This window comes from Girardinichthys multiradiatus, chromosome 19 (genome assembly GCF_021462225.1).
Source record: "Girardinichthys multiradiatus isolate DD_20200921_A chromosome 19, DD_fGirMul_XY1, whole genome shotgun sequence".
NCBI lineage: Eukaryota > Metazoa > Chordata > Actinopteri > Cyprinodontiformes > Goodeidae > Girardinichthys > Girardinichthys multiradiatus.
Genome location: NC_061811.1, coordinates 28,417,937 through 28,435,108, shown reverse-complemented (window position 1 = coordinate 28,435,108; position 17,172 = coordinate 28,417,937). Strand labels below are relative to the sequence as shown.

The following is a 17,172-nucleotide window of genomic DNA, read 5'->3' as shown; positions in this document are numbered from 1 at the left end:
TCTGTTGCAGCCCAATGCCAACAAAAACACACGACCGATGGCTGCTCTCTGATGGATTTCAGAAAGGTGGGAGGAAGATGGGCCTCAGTAGATTTGTATAGGTCCCTCAATCTGCAGCCCTCCTCTTTCTTGTGTGTCTGCATGTGTCATCCATGACTGAGTGTGGTTTGAATCTGTTGAGATCACTTGTGTATCGTGTTATCACCTGCCTGGTGAAATTATATGTACATATTCAATTCAAGGAGTGGAGCTTTAGGCCTGCATGTAAGGCACAGCATCTGGGTTTTTGTAGAAAAAAAAAAACAGTAAGCAATCAGAAAAGTAGAATGCAAAAACTGTGACATAACTGTGGTGGAGAAAGAGTTAAAGGCCCCTACTCTCTAAATTCACCGGAAAGTCCCACAAAGTGACTGCAATAAGGAGTAAATTAATTACAGAGCAGTAGATGGTAGCTGAAACCCTGAGGATAATTCTGCCTGTCTCAGTAAACAACCTTTGACTGCTCAGGCCTCCCCTAAAAAAAATCCAAATCAAGTTGTTGCTTACTTTCTTTTTTTGTTACTAAGCTTGGAAATCTGTTGTCTGCAACTTAGGTTGATATACCAAAACCTTAGAATCTATAAAATGTCTCTCTGTCTAGTACAAGATGTTATTGTGTGTATCATGGCTCATTGCCTGGCACAGCCTTGGCAAGGTCCCAAGTCCCAATCAATTATTCTATTGCTTGTGGTCCAACCTTATAGTGCAACTTTAAGGTTAGCTCCTCCTCCCTAAAAAATAGAGAATGAGAATGTTTTTAAAATATTATAATGTAACAGTACATTTTTTCCTCCTTAAGCAATTTGTTGAAATTAATATTTACTTATCTTTTATGTGATCCCGTAAGCTCAGGATAGCTTTTTTGTATTACTATGCAAAGTCAACATTTAAAATTTGTAAATAAAAATGTTTTAAACGAGCTCTATTTCTTCAATGAAGTGACTCATAGTAAAAATTAAAAAAAACATACATTCTGACAGCAAACGGTACACCAGCTGTAATAGCTGCTAAACAAGTTGTGTGCAGAATGCAAACATGATCAAGTGTTGTACTGTAGTGGCAGGTGGCCTTAAATGGTGGTGGCCCCCCAAGGTAACTTCGCTTAGGGCCTCATAGAAGTTTGAGCCGGCTCTGGGGAGTGGCCATTGGTATGAAAGCGACTGTTTTTCAGATATGCAAAATCTTACCTCTATTATTACGACTTCACAGCAACGTGGTGATGTCAAAAAAAAACTGACAACCCAGTGCACATGAAAAAAAGTTTGTATGTAAGAAGAGGAAGAAAAAAAGAAGTTCAGTTACCGCCCTGCACTCCTGAAGCTCCTCCTGCCAGGGCTTATAAAGCCAATGTCCGAGCTGCAACGGGGCAGAGGGGGAGTCTGCAGGGTGTAAAATACACAGGAGCTGCGAATCAGAAACTCCGCAGACCTGCATAACTTTTCTAACAAGCAGCAGGCGTTTTTTTTTCCTTTCTTAACTCGACTTTGGTAGCTGGAAAGATGACCACAGCCGTGGTGTCGCCTTTCTTCGACTTTGAAGTAATAAACAAGGTATTTTGATCACTTTTTAAAAACTATCTAGAGTTTAGTTTGGTGAGTTGCTGTGAGCAGTGTGGAGGAATGACGAGCCGCTGCTTTATGCGCAGCCCCGGTTTGTTTTGCTGCGTTTAACTTGTTTTCTTCATTTTAGGCGCGACAATATGGCCGTGCTTTTAACATATTGCATCCTCAAGAGGGCATTTGGGTTTAATAATTATCTCCTAACCGACCCTAAGCGTGTCGGTGCCGGTAGTTTAACATTAGTTTTAATGGTAAACTTGGGTGTTTTTCATTTTCAGCATGTGCCACATCAGCTAATGCAACTGTTGCTTCAGTTCAGTTCAGCCCACAGGCCAAGATTAGCTTCGTTTAAGAGAGGGAGGTTTTTGCGCCACTTTTTAATACTGAGAGCAGCCACATGCTCGCTAATCATTACCAGGATTTATGGAGCTTTACCTCGGTCTTTTCTCCTGGAAACTACTGAATGCCCATATCTCCCAGGGGCGCCTCCAGAAAGTTTTCAAAGAGAGTAGCGGATGATCTTGGTTTGGACATGAAAATAAAAATAAAAAAAACAAAAGCCAGATCAGAATATGAAGGGTTTTAATATACCATGTAAGGTTAAGTATGGATGATGCATATTTAAATGGGACAATTCATATACACCCATATGTGCTTTCCTCTCTTTCCATTTCATGCCTGTAAACAAACAGTTTAGTAACCACAAGTTTTAAATTGTTCCTTATCTGTTTATTTCTCTTCCGGGGAAATACGGGACATATTTTCACTTATTATGGAGACAAATCATTGTAAAATGCCCAAATCTGTCAATTACTCTATTTCTATATGTTGTGGTTCTGATCACTGTTTAGACTCTTTGACCCTTGTGTTATATGACAGATGCCCATCAGCCTAAAATAACTCCAAGGGTGGTAGATATTATTTAATGGGTATCTTAACAAAATTACCAAAACAGGAAAATGTCCAGCATCTCAAAACATTACATTAAATCAGAAAAATCGGTTTTATTGAAAAATGCACTCTATTTTGAATTCCTGTTGTTAAAAATATTATGTATATAAGGATGTCTGGCTTGGGTGGCATGCTGTTGTATTCCCCTCTCACTCCTTCTGTTGCATCCCTGTTTGGGGGTCAATAACCACTGAGTGATGACTTCTTTTAGATTTACTTGCATTGTATTTTATCTTTCTCCAGTGTCTTTTTTCCCCCCCTGCTTATGTTACCTTTTATTCTCATGTAAATCAGTCACCTGTGGGAGTAGTGGTGGTGGGTGTATTGAGGTGCATACCCAAGTTTCTCTTTGTTGTTTGGCAGGATGTTTTGCCTCTCTTTCGCTATCTTTCAAATAATGCAACCCACAGGCCTCTCATGCGCTGCTGTTGCTCCATTTACTAAACAGGCACGCATTCCTAACCAGGGCAACTTGCCAAACCAGCTGCTGTTCTATAGGCCTGTATCCGCTTGTGTTGTCTGAGCAAAAAGGAACAATCGTGCAGTGCAATAGGAGGTGTGCGTTTCTATTCAGTCCCCTTTACACTGGTGACCCTAAATAAAATCTAAAGAAATCAGATAGCTTTAAAAGTCTCCAAATTAGTAAATAGAAACCACGTGTGTAATCTAATATCTGGATAAATAAAGCTGTTCTGTACATCATCGTGCTTTACTCTGAACACAACATCTTCACTGTAAAGCATGGTGGTGGCAGCATTATGCTGAGGTGTTGTTTATGTTGCTGTTTTCATTGGGCTGCTGTATCCAACGTCTGTCTTCATCACAATACCTATGCATGCAATATTGCAATGATTAAAGACTGGGAGCCATAACTGCTAGGCTATTTTATTTCAGGGAGCTTGCATTGAAATCCTGTTTGCCAATAATATATCTGACCACCTTTAGGCCAGCATCTGTTATAGATCTTACAAGCTCAGGGAGTGTAGTGGAGATTTTGTGATGATGAAGAAGAGAGTAAATTTGGGAAATAATGTTGCAATGTTGTGTTCTCCTAATATGAAGCAACCCCATTTTCTCATCAGCTGTGTTTGAAATCCTGAATACATCTGTTCTTGAAGTAATTATAGCTAATGTTCTTATAACGTGTTTCTTTCCTTGCAGAATAAATTCAGCTACAACAACAACCTGGGAGGCCCTCACCCAGTGTCCGTTCCTTGCACTGGCACCAACGTGCCAATCTCCAATGCCGCTGGATCCCTGCTGGACAGGAAGGCGGTGGGATCTCCCGCAATGGGAGGCGTGTACCATCGGCGCCACTCCGTCAGCAGCACAAAGTACAGCCAGAACCAGTTTCTGAACAGCCTGAAGGCGGCGGAGCACTCCTCGCTCATCTCAGGGGTTGGCAGTGCCGGCAGCAGCAACAAGGAGAACCGCCTGCGAGATCGCTCCTTCTCCGAGACGGGCGAGAGGCTCCTCAACAAGTGCATGGGCCCTTCAAGTCCAACATGCGGCGGCAGCAGCCCGGTGAACTCCAGCCGTTACAAAACAGAGCTCTGTAGGCCCTTCGAGGAGAATGGCACCTGCAAATATGGCGACAAGTGTCAGTTTGCCCACGGAGTGCACGAACTGCGCAACCTGAGCCGCCATCCCAAATACAAGACTGAGCTGTGCCGCACCTTCCACACCATCGGTTTCTGCCCCTACGGGCCGCGCTGCCATTTCATCCATAATGCCGAGGAGCGCCGTGGACCCCCACAGCAGTCCTCCACTTTAAACTCTTCCAACAAGATGGAGAGGCCTCGACTGCAGCACAGCTACAGCTTTGCAGGCTTTTCCAGCTCTGGTGGGCTTAGGGACAGCCCAACCTCTGTCACCCCACCACCCATGTTCTTCCCAGATGAGGTCCCAAACTGGCCCAGCAGCAACCCTTTCACCTATTCCAGCCAGGAGCTGGCCAACTTGTTTGGGCCAAGCCTCAGCACCGGTACTGCAGGCCCGGAGCCCAACAGCGCCGCACCACAATCTCCAACAGGCACGCCTTACTTCTTCAGACCCATGATGGAGTCCCCTGAGCTATTTGAGCCTCCCTCTAGCCCCCCAGACTCTCTGTCGGACCAGGAAGGCTACCAGAGCAGCTCCGGCTCAGAGTCCCCGTCGCTAGACAACACCCGCCGCCTTCCCATCTTCAGTCGCCTTTCAATTTCTGACGAGTAACCGGCACTCATCTAAAAATCAGTGACACAAAGAGGCACTCCCCTCTACCTCTCCCTCCTTCCCTGAAATTGCCTGTCCTCCCTTACTCCAGATCCTTGTTGTAAGGACATAATAAAATTAAGAGAACTAAATTATAATTTCACCCCAGCTGATCTGCACATAAAGTTTTCGAAATGATGCCATGTGTCATAGTGCCAAACGAGGAGTGGAAACTGAACAATGCAAATCATGAGAACAAGAATTGACTGTTTTTCCAGGTGCCACTTGTTTATTTTTCTCTTTTTCCCTCCCTTTTCCTCCTTTTTCATTCATGAATGTGTAGCAGCACAAGTGGCCTTGGAAAGGGGAGTGCATTGCACTAACCCAACCCTCCCTTCCCTCCCGTCTTCCTGCGCTGTGTCCCTGATGACATCACGTCCCCTGAGCTAGCTAGAAGGTGCTCACTAATGTAATTGTAGCTCTACCGCAGACGTTTTTACAAACTGATATGAGACAAAAACAAAGTAAACAGACCCTGAAAATATATGAATAGTTTTTTAAAAAGGTTTAAAAAAAGTGCCTGGGGTGGCATCTGCATGTGTTTAGGTTGAATGGACTACTGTTTTCGCTTCCTTACCTGCTCCCATGCCTCTTCAAGGCCTATCTTCTGTTTCTGATCTGGGTGAGTCTGCAGGAAGGACTTTTGAACTGGAAGTTGGTTATATACTCTCCCCATGCGAGTTTTCCCTCCTGTTGCTGGTCACTGGCTTTTTTTTTTTTTTTTTCATTATTTTTGGGAAGGAAGTCTGTATCGTACTGATCATTAAACCTGTATGACTTTGTGCCCCCCCCCCCCCCCTCCCACCTTTTAGGCCTCTACGATCTGGGGGATTTCCAGCATTCCCATGGTGCGGTTCAGATCGGATCTCCAAGCTGTTTAATTTTATCCCTCCCCCTTTTACCCCCTTTACCACCCGCTCCACTGAGCATTCTGTACTCATTACGACCCTTTTGCTTTCATTATTTGATAATTATTTTTTATTAATGTTATTATTACGGTTATTATTTGAAAAAAACTTTCTAGACAGAAGGTTTGCGTGTCACTGCTTATTTAACTTATCAGAACATATTTATTGGTGATCATATGCATTTTTTGTTAATTTTGTTTTTTGTATTTATCTGGATAATGAACAATAGAATATATTTTCTTTTATGTTAAATTATGATCTTCCATATTAATCTAAAGATTGTGAAGACATGTTTTGTCAGTTTTCCTTTTTTTCACAGTTTAATATATTGTACTTCAATGACTTTTTGTTCTGCAACTACACTTTGTCAGAAATGAAACTAATTTAAAGCAGAAAAAATGCAAAAAAGAAGTTTGTGTTTTTGATTATTTATTATCCTTGTTTCTTTTTCTTTTCTTACTCCCTCTCATTGGACTGCAATTCCAACTAAACAAGATTTGCTTGTGTTCATTCCAGATGTTGTCCCTGCACAACTTCTAACAATCTGACAGTAGCAGTTGCCAACTGTTATTACATAAATTAAGCTTATTGAAATACAATTCTTGAAAAAAACTGGTCCCAACTGGAGGACTGGTTGTGCTAAAATGAGTTTTCTTCCTAGTCTGTTATAACAAGCAATAGCTGTGACCAAATGAGTTGAGGATAGTTTTATTTTGTTTTTTTGTTTTGTTTTATAATTTGATCGGATGCTTGACGCACTTGCTCTGCCCCCCTTCTGACCAGTGGAAGTGCCTCTTTGAATACATTCCAGGTAGCTAAGGGCTTCTCGGCCTTTTTATATTTGATAAAACAGTACAGTTTTTAAAGTCGCTCGTTCTGTGTTGCCTTCTCATGTTTTGGAAGAGGTGAAAGGAGTCTGACACAAAAGTGAAACTGTTGAATGTATTTTTTTTCCTTTTTTTGTTCAGCCATGTGTTTTCACTACAGTAATTTCTGTGAGTTTATATGAAAACCTATTTTTCCCTCTTTTTTTTGTAAGTATTGATTGCAGTTAAGTCAATAAACCCCATATTTTTTGGAAAACTTAACCTGTGTCTTGAGTTATGTGTTTGGGTTGTAAATGTTGGCTTTCATGTATTTTAATGCATTGCTGGAATGGGTATTTTAATGGAATTAAACAAAGTATTGCATGATTGTAAATAAAAAAGTGGAGTAAAAGAATGGGTATGAACACCACAATTCTACAGTGAAACATGGTGACAGGATCATGCTTTGGGTGTGCTTTTTCTGTAGCAGGAATAGGGAAATGGGTCATGGGATGATGGATGTTGCTTAATAAGCTTAAAATGTATTCACTCTGCCAATGTAGAACATTGTTAGAACTGCCTTTTGCTACAATCACAGCTGCAAGTCTTTGGGGGTATTTTTCCAGTAGCTTTTCACATCTAGAGATTAAAATGTGTTTCTTTTCATCCAAAGTAGATCAATTGAGTCTAGAAGGAGGAACATCTGCTAACAGCAATTCTTTAATTTTTGCACAGATTCTAATTTAGATATACAGTGGTGAGAGCAAGTATTTGGTGCACTGTTTATTTTGCATTAAAGACTTCTACGTGATTTGCCACGTGCAAAGCACGTAGAAGTCTTTATTTTTATCATTATGTACTCTTCAATTGTGAGTGATGGAATCTAAAACAAATCCAGAAAATCACATTGTGTGATTGTTAAGTAATTAATTTGCATTTTATTGCATGAGTATTTGATCACCTAACAACCAGTAAGAATCCCAGCTCTCACAGCCTGTTAGTTCTTCTTTAAGAAGCCCTCCTGTTCTCCACTCATTACCTTTATTAACTGCACCTGTTTGAACTCATTATCTGTATAAAAGACACCTGTCCACACACTAAATCAAACAAACTCCAACCTCTCCACAATGGCTGAGACCAGAGAGCTGTGTAAGGACATCAGGGATAAAATTGTAGACCTGCACAAGGCTGGGATGGGCTACAGGACAATAGGCAAGCAGCTTGGTGAGAAGACAACTGTTGGTGCAATTATTAGAAAATGGAAGAAGTTCAAGATGACGGTCAATCTCCCTCGGTCTGGGGCTCCATGCAAGATCTCACCTTGTGGGGCATCAATGATCAGGAAGGTGAGGGATCAGTCCAGAATTACACAGCAGGACCTAGTCAATGACCTGAAGAGAGCTGGGACCACAGTCTCAAAGAAGACCATCAGTAACGCATTACGCTGCCATGGATTAAAATCCTGCAGCGCACTCAAGATCCCCATGATCAAGCCAACGCATGTCCAGGCCCGTCTGAAGTTTGCCAATTACCATCTGGATGATCAATAGGAGTAATGGGAGAAGGCCACATGATCTGATGAGACAAAAATAGAGCTTTTTGGTCTAAACTCCACTCACCGTGTTTGGTGGAAGAAGAAGGATGAGTACAACTCCAAGAACACCATCCCTACCGTGATGCATGGAGGTGAAAACATCATTCTTTGGGGATGCTTTTCCGCAAAGGGGACAGGACGACTGCACTGTATTGAGGGGAGGATGGATGGGGCCATGTATCAGGAGATCAGAGCCAACAACCTCCTTCCCTCAGTAAGTGCACCGAAGATGGGTCATGGTTGGTGACAACAACCTGAAGCACACAGCCAGGGCAACTAAAGAGTGGCTCTGTAAGAAGCATCTCAAGGTCCTGGAGTGGCCTAGCCAGTCTCCAGACCTGAACCCAACTGATAATCTTTCAAGGGAGCTGAAAGTCCGTATTGCCCATCTACAGCTTGATCTAGAGAAGATCTGTATGGTGGAATGGTCCAAAATCCCTGCTGCAGTGTGTGCAAAGCTCGTCAAGAACTACAGAAAATGTCTGATATCTGTAATTGCAACCAAAGGTTTCTATACAAAATATTAAGTTTTGTTTTTCTTTTGTATCAAATACTTATGTCATGCAATAAAATGCAAATTTATTACTTAAAACTCACACAATGTGATTTTCTGGATTTTTGTTTTAGATTCCATCACTCACAGTTGAAGAGTACCTATGATAAAAATAAAAGACTTCTGCTTGCTTTGTAAGTGGGAAAACCTGCAAAATCAGGGCAGTGTATCAAATATTTGTTCTCCCAAGTAACTCTAGTCTTTGGCTATGCAATTAACATGATTTGATCGTAACCATTCCACTGTAGCTCTTGCTCAATTCTTTGGGTTGTTTTTCTGCTGGAAGGTGAATCTCCTCTCCAATTTCAAATATTCTGGAGGTTGTCTTCCACTATTGTCCTATATTTACCACCATGCATGACAATTTTCCCTGTTTCTAAAGAAAATTATCCCCACAGCTTGATGCTGCCACCACCACGTTTCACAATGGAGATGGTGTATTTGGGGTGCAATATCAAAGTTTTATTTGTATCATGTTCCTACCTATTTTGCAAAATTTAACATTCTCTGTTTAGCACAAACATCCCTAAAAACATTGAAGCTTGTGGCTGTCGTGACAAAATGTGAAGAAAGTCGAGAGGTAGAGCACTGTATCTGGAGCAGAACAAAGAACAAGACATTGCTTTATATGACCGAAATGCAAATCAAAACCTCTAAAATGCACTTTTAATGGTGCCAGTTTAGCCAAATCTTAGAGAACATAAACACTGGGCTCAAACTCTTGCCTTGCATAAAGGTTAAAAGGACATACCAAATACCAGTGGAAAACTAGATTTGCCTCCCTGAACCAAAAGGGAGTTTCAATGTGGTAAGAGTTGATTGGTCAGCTGCTCTGACTGCAGTCAGGGCTATTGACCTGGCTATAATCAAAGTCTGATTGAGGAGGTTTAGTTACACAGAGAATCAACATTCTGAGTTTCAGCTGAATTATTGATCAGCGCATGCCGTAACCATAAAGTTTCCAGGAAAAAAGTTATGCACTCAGGCAATGACCAGTTCATTGATACTAAGTTGCAAGCCAATCAATAAAGTGAGTGAGAATGTTCTTGGCGGCATCACAACAAACAGCTGAGTCACTTTTCTCTATTTTCTCTTTGTTAACCATTTTATGTAATGCCTTACACCTTATTCTCCTCCATATACTCAACTCAACATCCGAACTGTCTCTGCTTTTCTTCTTCCCTCTCTCTGGACACTTCCGTCTGTCTGTGTTTATACTCTCTCAGATTGCAAAAAAGGATCCTGAACAGGAACTGCCTTTCCTAGGCACAATGGCAAGTGCTGTCCCATCACAGATGACCCTCGTTGTTGCTTTATGTCAGAGAACCCAGGCCGTATAGATATCTGTCTTCTTTCCTGGCTGCATTGCTCCATCCAGAATCAACCACTCCTTCAGAACTGCCATTCCCATTTCCAAACAAGCTGAAGTGGTTGCAAATGTATTCACAACCCTTTAACGTTTTAAACCATAAAACATGCTATTTTTTTAAGCGGGGTGATTATATAATAGTCAAGCACATAGTAGCATAATTGCCAAGTGGAAGGCAAAACATACATCTTTTCAAGTGTCTAAAACATGCAGGACGGTGTCCCTCATGGACTGACTTTGGACGCCAGTGAAGTTACCAAATCAAACCACTGATTTGCTTGGCAGTCTGTTTCTTAAGGTTAGAAATGGCATTAAAATAACGTTTTCATTATAATTTTGGTGGAGATGAAGGTTAGAGGGAAATATATAGTTGCCACTTCAAAACCTTTATCATGTTGTGTCTTGATTGCATCAAAGGCAAAGCAAAAAAAAGAAGAAAATCACAAGTAAAGGTCTCTCAAACTAAAGGTGACTATAGCTCATGCAAGCCTTTTTTTTTAGAAGATCTTAAAATGCACAGTTTGAAGCACATGAAAGAGGGCTGTTTCCTGTTTGTGCGGTGTGTACAGAGACACCTTGATATAAAGTACCAGGAAGTGGCTTTTTGTGCCGGCGAAGGTGCCGGATGGAGGGGGTCGTCTGTTCTTTGAGATGTGGCAAAAAAATTATACAAAACTTCCATTACTTTAAAGCATCAAACAACAGGTTAGTTTCCAATATGAAGACATGCCAGTGACACAGATTATACTTATGGTTAATTCACTATTATCTGTACAATGGGGAAAAAGTGATTGTATTGGGCTATTCTCAAGGCCCAATCTTTATTCACCTTTAACCTGAAGGGTTGGGCAAGAGAATGCAAATGTACACTGTGCAGTTGTGTTATCAAAGGAAGGGTTACCTCCTTGTTTGAGAAACAGTTGATCAAATAGTGCCGATGTGCTGACTGTCCCTTATCTCTTAGCTCTTACAACTGGGACCGGTGCATATCTGCAGACTTACGCTCGTGGGCGGCTGTTCACGGTTGTGCGCCAATGCGCTGGAGCTGCAGGTGTAGTGGAAGAGATGATTAATCACTGAACAAGGGCTGAGGTCAACACTGAGTGTGCAGGTTAGGTTACAGGCTTTGTCTATAGAAAACAGACACACAATTAACCTCATTCAGACACAAATGCCAGGGCTCAAGAACCTGCAGTAGAAGCATCCGCCCAAGCAAACATATGCTTCATGTAGGGCAGAAAATCTTTTGCTCAGCAGAAAAAACTGGAGTATACAAATTCATAATAAAACACTTTGCACACCAAAACACAAAGATTTCTGTTAATGTAAACTTAAAGATTAAGCTTTTTCATGACAGAAAATTCCAATATAATGAAAATTTCTGACAGAAGAAAAGAAAAACATAAGACACAAATGGTCTTAAACTAGGTTGATCATGCGTTTAAGGAGTTCGCATAAAAATGTATATTCATACAACCTGGCACTGATTGCTAGCTGTTTGAAAATTAATTCATGTAAATTAATAGATGTATCGTTGGTACCAGTAAGAAAACACAGTCGATTACTTCTGATTGACAAAATTGTTGAACTTGCACTATTGCATGTCTGCCTTGACAATGAACAGGCTTCAAATACATAACCAACAAGAATTGCCTTTCCACCCATGTGACACAGTAGCATGTGATTTGATCTCCCGCTAAACCAGGCTGCTAACTCGAGTCAACAAACTGGTTTGACTGAATCATCTGAGGCTGTGGTGCTTCCACTAAATCCGCTGTATTTCTGTGGAGTCCACAGTCTTTCACGTGAGTTCAGTAATTTGCCTTGTGTAGTTAGCAGCAGCTATTAGGACTCATGATTTCTGATTCAGAACAAAGATTCAAATCAATCACTGGGGTGAATCTGAAACCGACCAACTCTAGGCCTGGTGACTGTTAAGTGTGAAAAAAATCCCCCCCAAAAAACAAAAACAAAAAACAAGATGTGCAGAGGATGACACAAGTAATTAACCTGCCACTGCAGAGTTTACACCCTTCGTTCACATACACTAACACTATATAAAATGGAGTGAATTCTAGGCTACACATGTACTTTATGGATAATGATATCAAAAATGTTCATTGATGTTTCATGTTTAAACCCATGTTGTCAGATACTCCAAAATACATGGCAAGATAATAAACAGGGTGACAGCACCTTTGGAGTGTTACCGTGGTGAAATTTTAAGTAAATAGAAAGGTGCAAATAAAAATAAATGCATTCTTAATAAATGAAACCTTGACATTTGTAATGGAAATTTTTGTCATTGTTACCTTGCTGACAATAAAAAGTACTGTCAATAAAAGGATGTCTCATATTAGGCTCAAAATGTGTTAGCTTAGACATTTGTTAGCTTGCTTAGCTTAGCTTAGCTTAACAGAATGGCCGTTGAGAAACTGAAAAAAACTCCCCTTTCTTTGCCAAAAGTTAAACCACTATGAATACTAGCACTTCTGAAGCACCAAGAACCAAATCAGTTTCAAACCAACAACACCATAGAAAATTAAGCCACAATTTAACATAGTTCCAGGATTTTCTAAATTGCAGCAAACAATGCTAACAATGGACTCTTCAGTGTTTTCTCAAACCCGTTGACCTTACTGTTGCAAGACAGACTCATAAACCTGACATTGTTGATAAAAAGGTCTATTTATGCTTGACTTTGGTTTAAGTAGACTGTCAGCCTCCCTGTCTGTAGCTACTCAGACTTTCCCTTTCTCTATCTTTTGACTGAGGACCCCACAAGGGAAGGGCATTCAAGAGTAAGTACATTGTTTTCCAAAATAATAAAATTCTTAACTTAATTATGGGGATGTGTTATATAATTTTTGTTAACAAGGGGGCTTCACATCCCACTTCTAATCCCTTCCTGACAATTATGAGCCTGTGTCATAAGTGTTTCTCTAGTTAGGAAGTGATACAAAGCAGTACAGTTTACCCTCGGAGAAAATGGAAAATCCAATACTTAAATCTACTCTGTTATTTTTGATAACTTTTCCTTCAGCAAAATATGCAAATAAATACACAGTCCACAACCACTGTTTTGCTTTTTTATCCTGTGGTGTTTAGAATATTTATCTCCATAAGCATCATAGGAATTTTCACCCTCATAGTTTAAACAGTTTTCATGAAATATCTGATAGTCATGCTCCAGCAATCACTGCCAGGCTTTTTACCCCACTAATCACGGTAATCTTAGGATATGTTTGCAGCTTTTGGCAAATGACAGGCTTTATCTTTCTGGGTCTATGTGTTAAAGGAAAACTGATTGTAGATCAGCAAAGACAAGAGTCAGTCCCTGATCCTGTGGGTTTGAATCTATGTGTTCCACATTGCTATTATCAAGGTAATTGAGGTCATGACACCCCGCACAGCAGGTAATGACCACTGGCCTGGATCCAGTGTTACATGTTTCTCTTTTTCCGGGCTATGTGGCCACCCTTGACCGGTGAAAGAAAGAAACCAGCAATACGTATGTGTTGAGGTGAGGTAAGGAGGTTTCAGAGGAGAGCGGTGGTGACGGCTGTCTGACAGGTTATGGAAACACACCCTTCCACTCCTTAGCCTGACAGAAAAACAAACACAAAGGTAAAAAACTGGCTCTGAGCCCCACACTAATGGACGGGTGATGACTTTCCCAACTTTCCCGGCAACATTCACTGTCCAGGGCCGAAACCTGAGCTGAGCACCGGCCTCTGGGAGATGCTGTCCCGAACCTGAGACTGCTCAGCTTTGGGTTTTTGGTCCTTCACGCCGAGTGAATCACTGTCTTCACTTCACCGAGAGTACTTAACCACTTGGCTCTTCCTGTCTCATGACTTACAACATCACCCAGGACGGGAGGTGAGAGCTGCCTGCGCTAGCTAAACAACACCTGCTTTGGATTTTGACCCAATGCTCCAGATTCACTAAAGAGCTTCAGATTATCACATTTGTTTGTATGACAACATTATTTTTATTAAAAAGTCATTGGAGAGATAATGAAACAGTGTTGTAACACGCTTCTTCTCCAAGAGACTGTAAACAAGCTGGATTTCTTAATGCCTAAATGCAAAAACCAGAGATAATTAATAAAGTCTATTCTCTTAATCACCTTTATAGGGTAAGAATGCTCCAATGTTATCAGTAAAGCCTGTATGTATGAAGCTATAACAATTTGGAGGGGAAAAAAGCTCATCTGCTTGTTTGTGTTAAAAGATTCGGCAAAGAATACAACTGAAAAAAGGTGTGTTATAGTGCCTTGCAAAAGTACCCATACCTCTTGACATTTTTTACTAGTACAAAACATAAAGTGGAGCATATTTGTGACATGGAAGGATTTCCCTGAGTCACCGTTGATGCAATTACAGCTTCAGGTGTTTTGGGGTATCCCTCTCCTGGAATGGTTCAAATTCAGTCAGATTGGAAGCAGAGGGGTCTGTCAATATTAGTTTTCAAGCCTTCTCACATATTTTCATTTATGATCAGGTCTGAAGTTTGACTGGGCTTTTTAACAAATGAATAAGCTTTGAGGTCAGTCCATTGTTGTTCTGGAGGTATGTTTAGGTTCATTCTACTGCCAGAATGTAAGCCTCCAACCCAGTTTCAAGGCTTTTGAAACCTCTAACAGGTTTACTTCCAAAATCCCAAAGCATGATGTTACTGCCATCATGTTTCACCGTAGGGGATGGAAATGTGCAGTTTATGTTCTGCTCCACACATGACATTTTTCATGGTGGCTAGAAAGTTCAACTTTGGTCCCATCGGACCTGAGCACATCCTTCCATATTTTGCTTTGTTGCTTAAATGGCTTGTGGCAAACCCCAAGCAGAGCGTACTGCTTACTTTCAACAATGTATTTCTTCTCATCAGGCTTCCATAAAGACCAGGTTTGAGGAGTGCATGAGAAAAAGACGTCCTGTCAACAGATGCTCCCACTTGAGCTATGGCTCTCTGCTGATCCTCCAGAGTTACCATGGGCCTCGTGGTTGCCTCTCTGATTAATGTTCTCCTTGGCCACCTAGTCAGTTTAGGTGGACTGTCTTGGTAGATTTGCCACACTCTTAATTTTTAGATGATGGATTAAATTGTGCTTCATGAGATTTTAAAATCTTCAGATATTGTTTTCAAACCTGGTTCTGCCTTAAACCTGTCTAGAATATTATACCTGACCGGTCTGCTACATTTCTCTTGTCTTCCTGATGCTTTTTACAAATGTTCTTTAACAAACCTCTGAGACATTCACAGAACAACTGGATTGGAGATTAAATTATACACAGGTGGATTCCATTCACTGAGTGAGTGACCTCTGAAAGCAGTTGGTTGCAGTGGCCTTCATTTAGGGGTACCAGAGTAGAGTTGTAACATGAAAAAGTTGTAAACGTACAAGGTACAGTATTTTTCCATGAGTGGACTACACTACAACTCTGTCCTATGTTGAAACTCTGCCTTGTGAATGAGGTTAGTCTTAAGTCACTGAAGCGTGCTACAGCTAAAAACAGCACGTTTTCTTACACATGACTCTCAGTTTGGTTTTGCAGCATCTGTTTCCTCTGGTGGCTGCAGCGCTGGAAAACAATCTCGATCTCACTTCTTAGATGCAGTTTTCGGTTTCTCATCACTCCGGTGCTGATTTCTATGACCTCACTAACACACACACACACACACACACACACACACACACACACACGTCTAGAAATAAACAGACTCCTACACACCCTTACCTCCTACAGATATGCAATAGACCAAGAAAAACCCACAAAGTTGACTAACCATTCTCTTAGTCAGACCTAATAAAAGTAGAAGCAGACAACAAATGATGAGTGATAATTTAACAGGAAGCCCTTGTGCTGTATTGAGGCCAATTCTACTCTCTGCACAGATGGCTGACAAGTTATTTGGCAAATTTTTAAAACTATTTGTAAACTATTTCAAGGCCATAAAAGTAGTAAAAATTGGTACAAAAAGACAAGAAAGAGGAGATTGGCAGAGATTATGACTGAACCTAAGTCAATGCTCACTAGTGTAACCACTGCTGTATCATTTTTCTGTTTGAGTTGTAAACAAACCCCAGATATCTGGCCTTGGGAAGTTAGGGAATAGTTAAAACTGAACTCTGTATCTCTGTTTCAGTTTGTGCGTGTATTTCACAATGATCTGCTGGCTGAAGCTCAGAGAGACGAAGATAAGACCTGACTGTGAGAAACCACAGCTCTCACACCCACTCACCAGGAAAGAGTGCACACTGTGAGCACAAACGTGCACGTATCCCCTGGGCTCATGCAGACATTAAACTCTCACTCACATTTAAAAGCTGACACTGGCCAGAGTACGCACGGCTTCTTTGGATCGGGTTGTAGAGACACGGCACAGATTGTTTGGAAGTGTCGAACTTCTGCTCACATTTCTTCAGGCAAATCTTCCATCGAGATAAGGCCCTACCCAAAACCTGTCTAGCTCGCTCCGGCGCTTAACCTCTGGGCCTCACCTGACAACCTGTTGCAACATGCACTCACACAGGTAGGAGAGGAAAAGAGGATTAAAGTGTTACTCTACCTGAAGGTCCTGACTGATGGTGGTGTCAGGCCATACAACATGTCGGAGTGTGCCCACTGTTTTCACCTGGGCCTTTTTGTTGTAAACTTTACTAAAGGTTGTGAAGTCAAACTAAATTAGGGTTACTATTCTTATTATATAATTGGTGAAGGAGATTTAAAACTTTAACATATTGTATTTGAACTTTATTGTGACAGACCAACACAGATCAGTGCATTACAGAGAAAGGAAAATCATGCATGATTTGTAACATAATTTTACAAGTAAAAATCTGACTCTACACACCCCTGAACAAACCATCTATATGATGAAACACGGTGGTATTGCCATCATAATGTGGGGATGCATTTCTTGACCAGGACCAGGGAGGCTGATTAAAGTTGACTCTTCCTTAACCCTAATAACCTTAAATTTAAATCCACTATTGTGCAAATTAATCATAGCATAAATGCAGCTGCCCTGTAAAGACTCAGTGTATTGGAGAACAAACATCATCATGAGGACCAAGGAAGTCAGCAGACCGATAAAGGAGAAATTTGTAAAAGAAAAAAAACGTTTGATGGTGGT

General features: G+C 41.0%; 2 protein-coding genes across 2 annotated transcripts in view; one reads left to right on the top strand and one right to left on the bottom strand.

Annotated features, from left to right (window-relative positions):
* Positions 1 to 17,172, bottom strand: part of tmem229b (transmembrane protein 229B) — a 284,593-nt gene that overhangs the window by 114,878 nt on the left and 152,543 nt on the right. The window lies entirely within an intron of this gene.
* On the top strand, positions 1,411 to 6,798 carry zfp36l1a (zinc finger protein 36, C3H type-like 1a). The gene is made up of 2 exons (XM_047393221.1): positions 1,411 to 1,589; positions 3,711 to 6,798. The coding sequence occupies exons 1-2, from the start codon at positions 1,539 to 1,541 to the stop codon at positions 4,761 to 4,763; spliced, it is 1,104 nt and encodes a 367-aa protein (XP_047249177.1). The 5' UTR covers positions 1,411 to 1,538; the 3' UTR covers positions 4,764 to 6,798.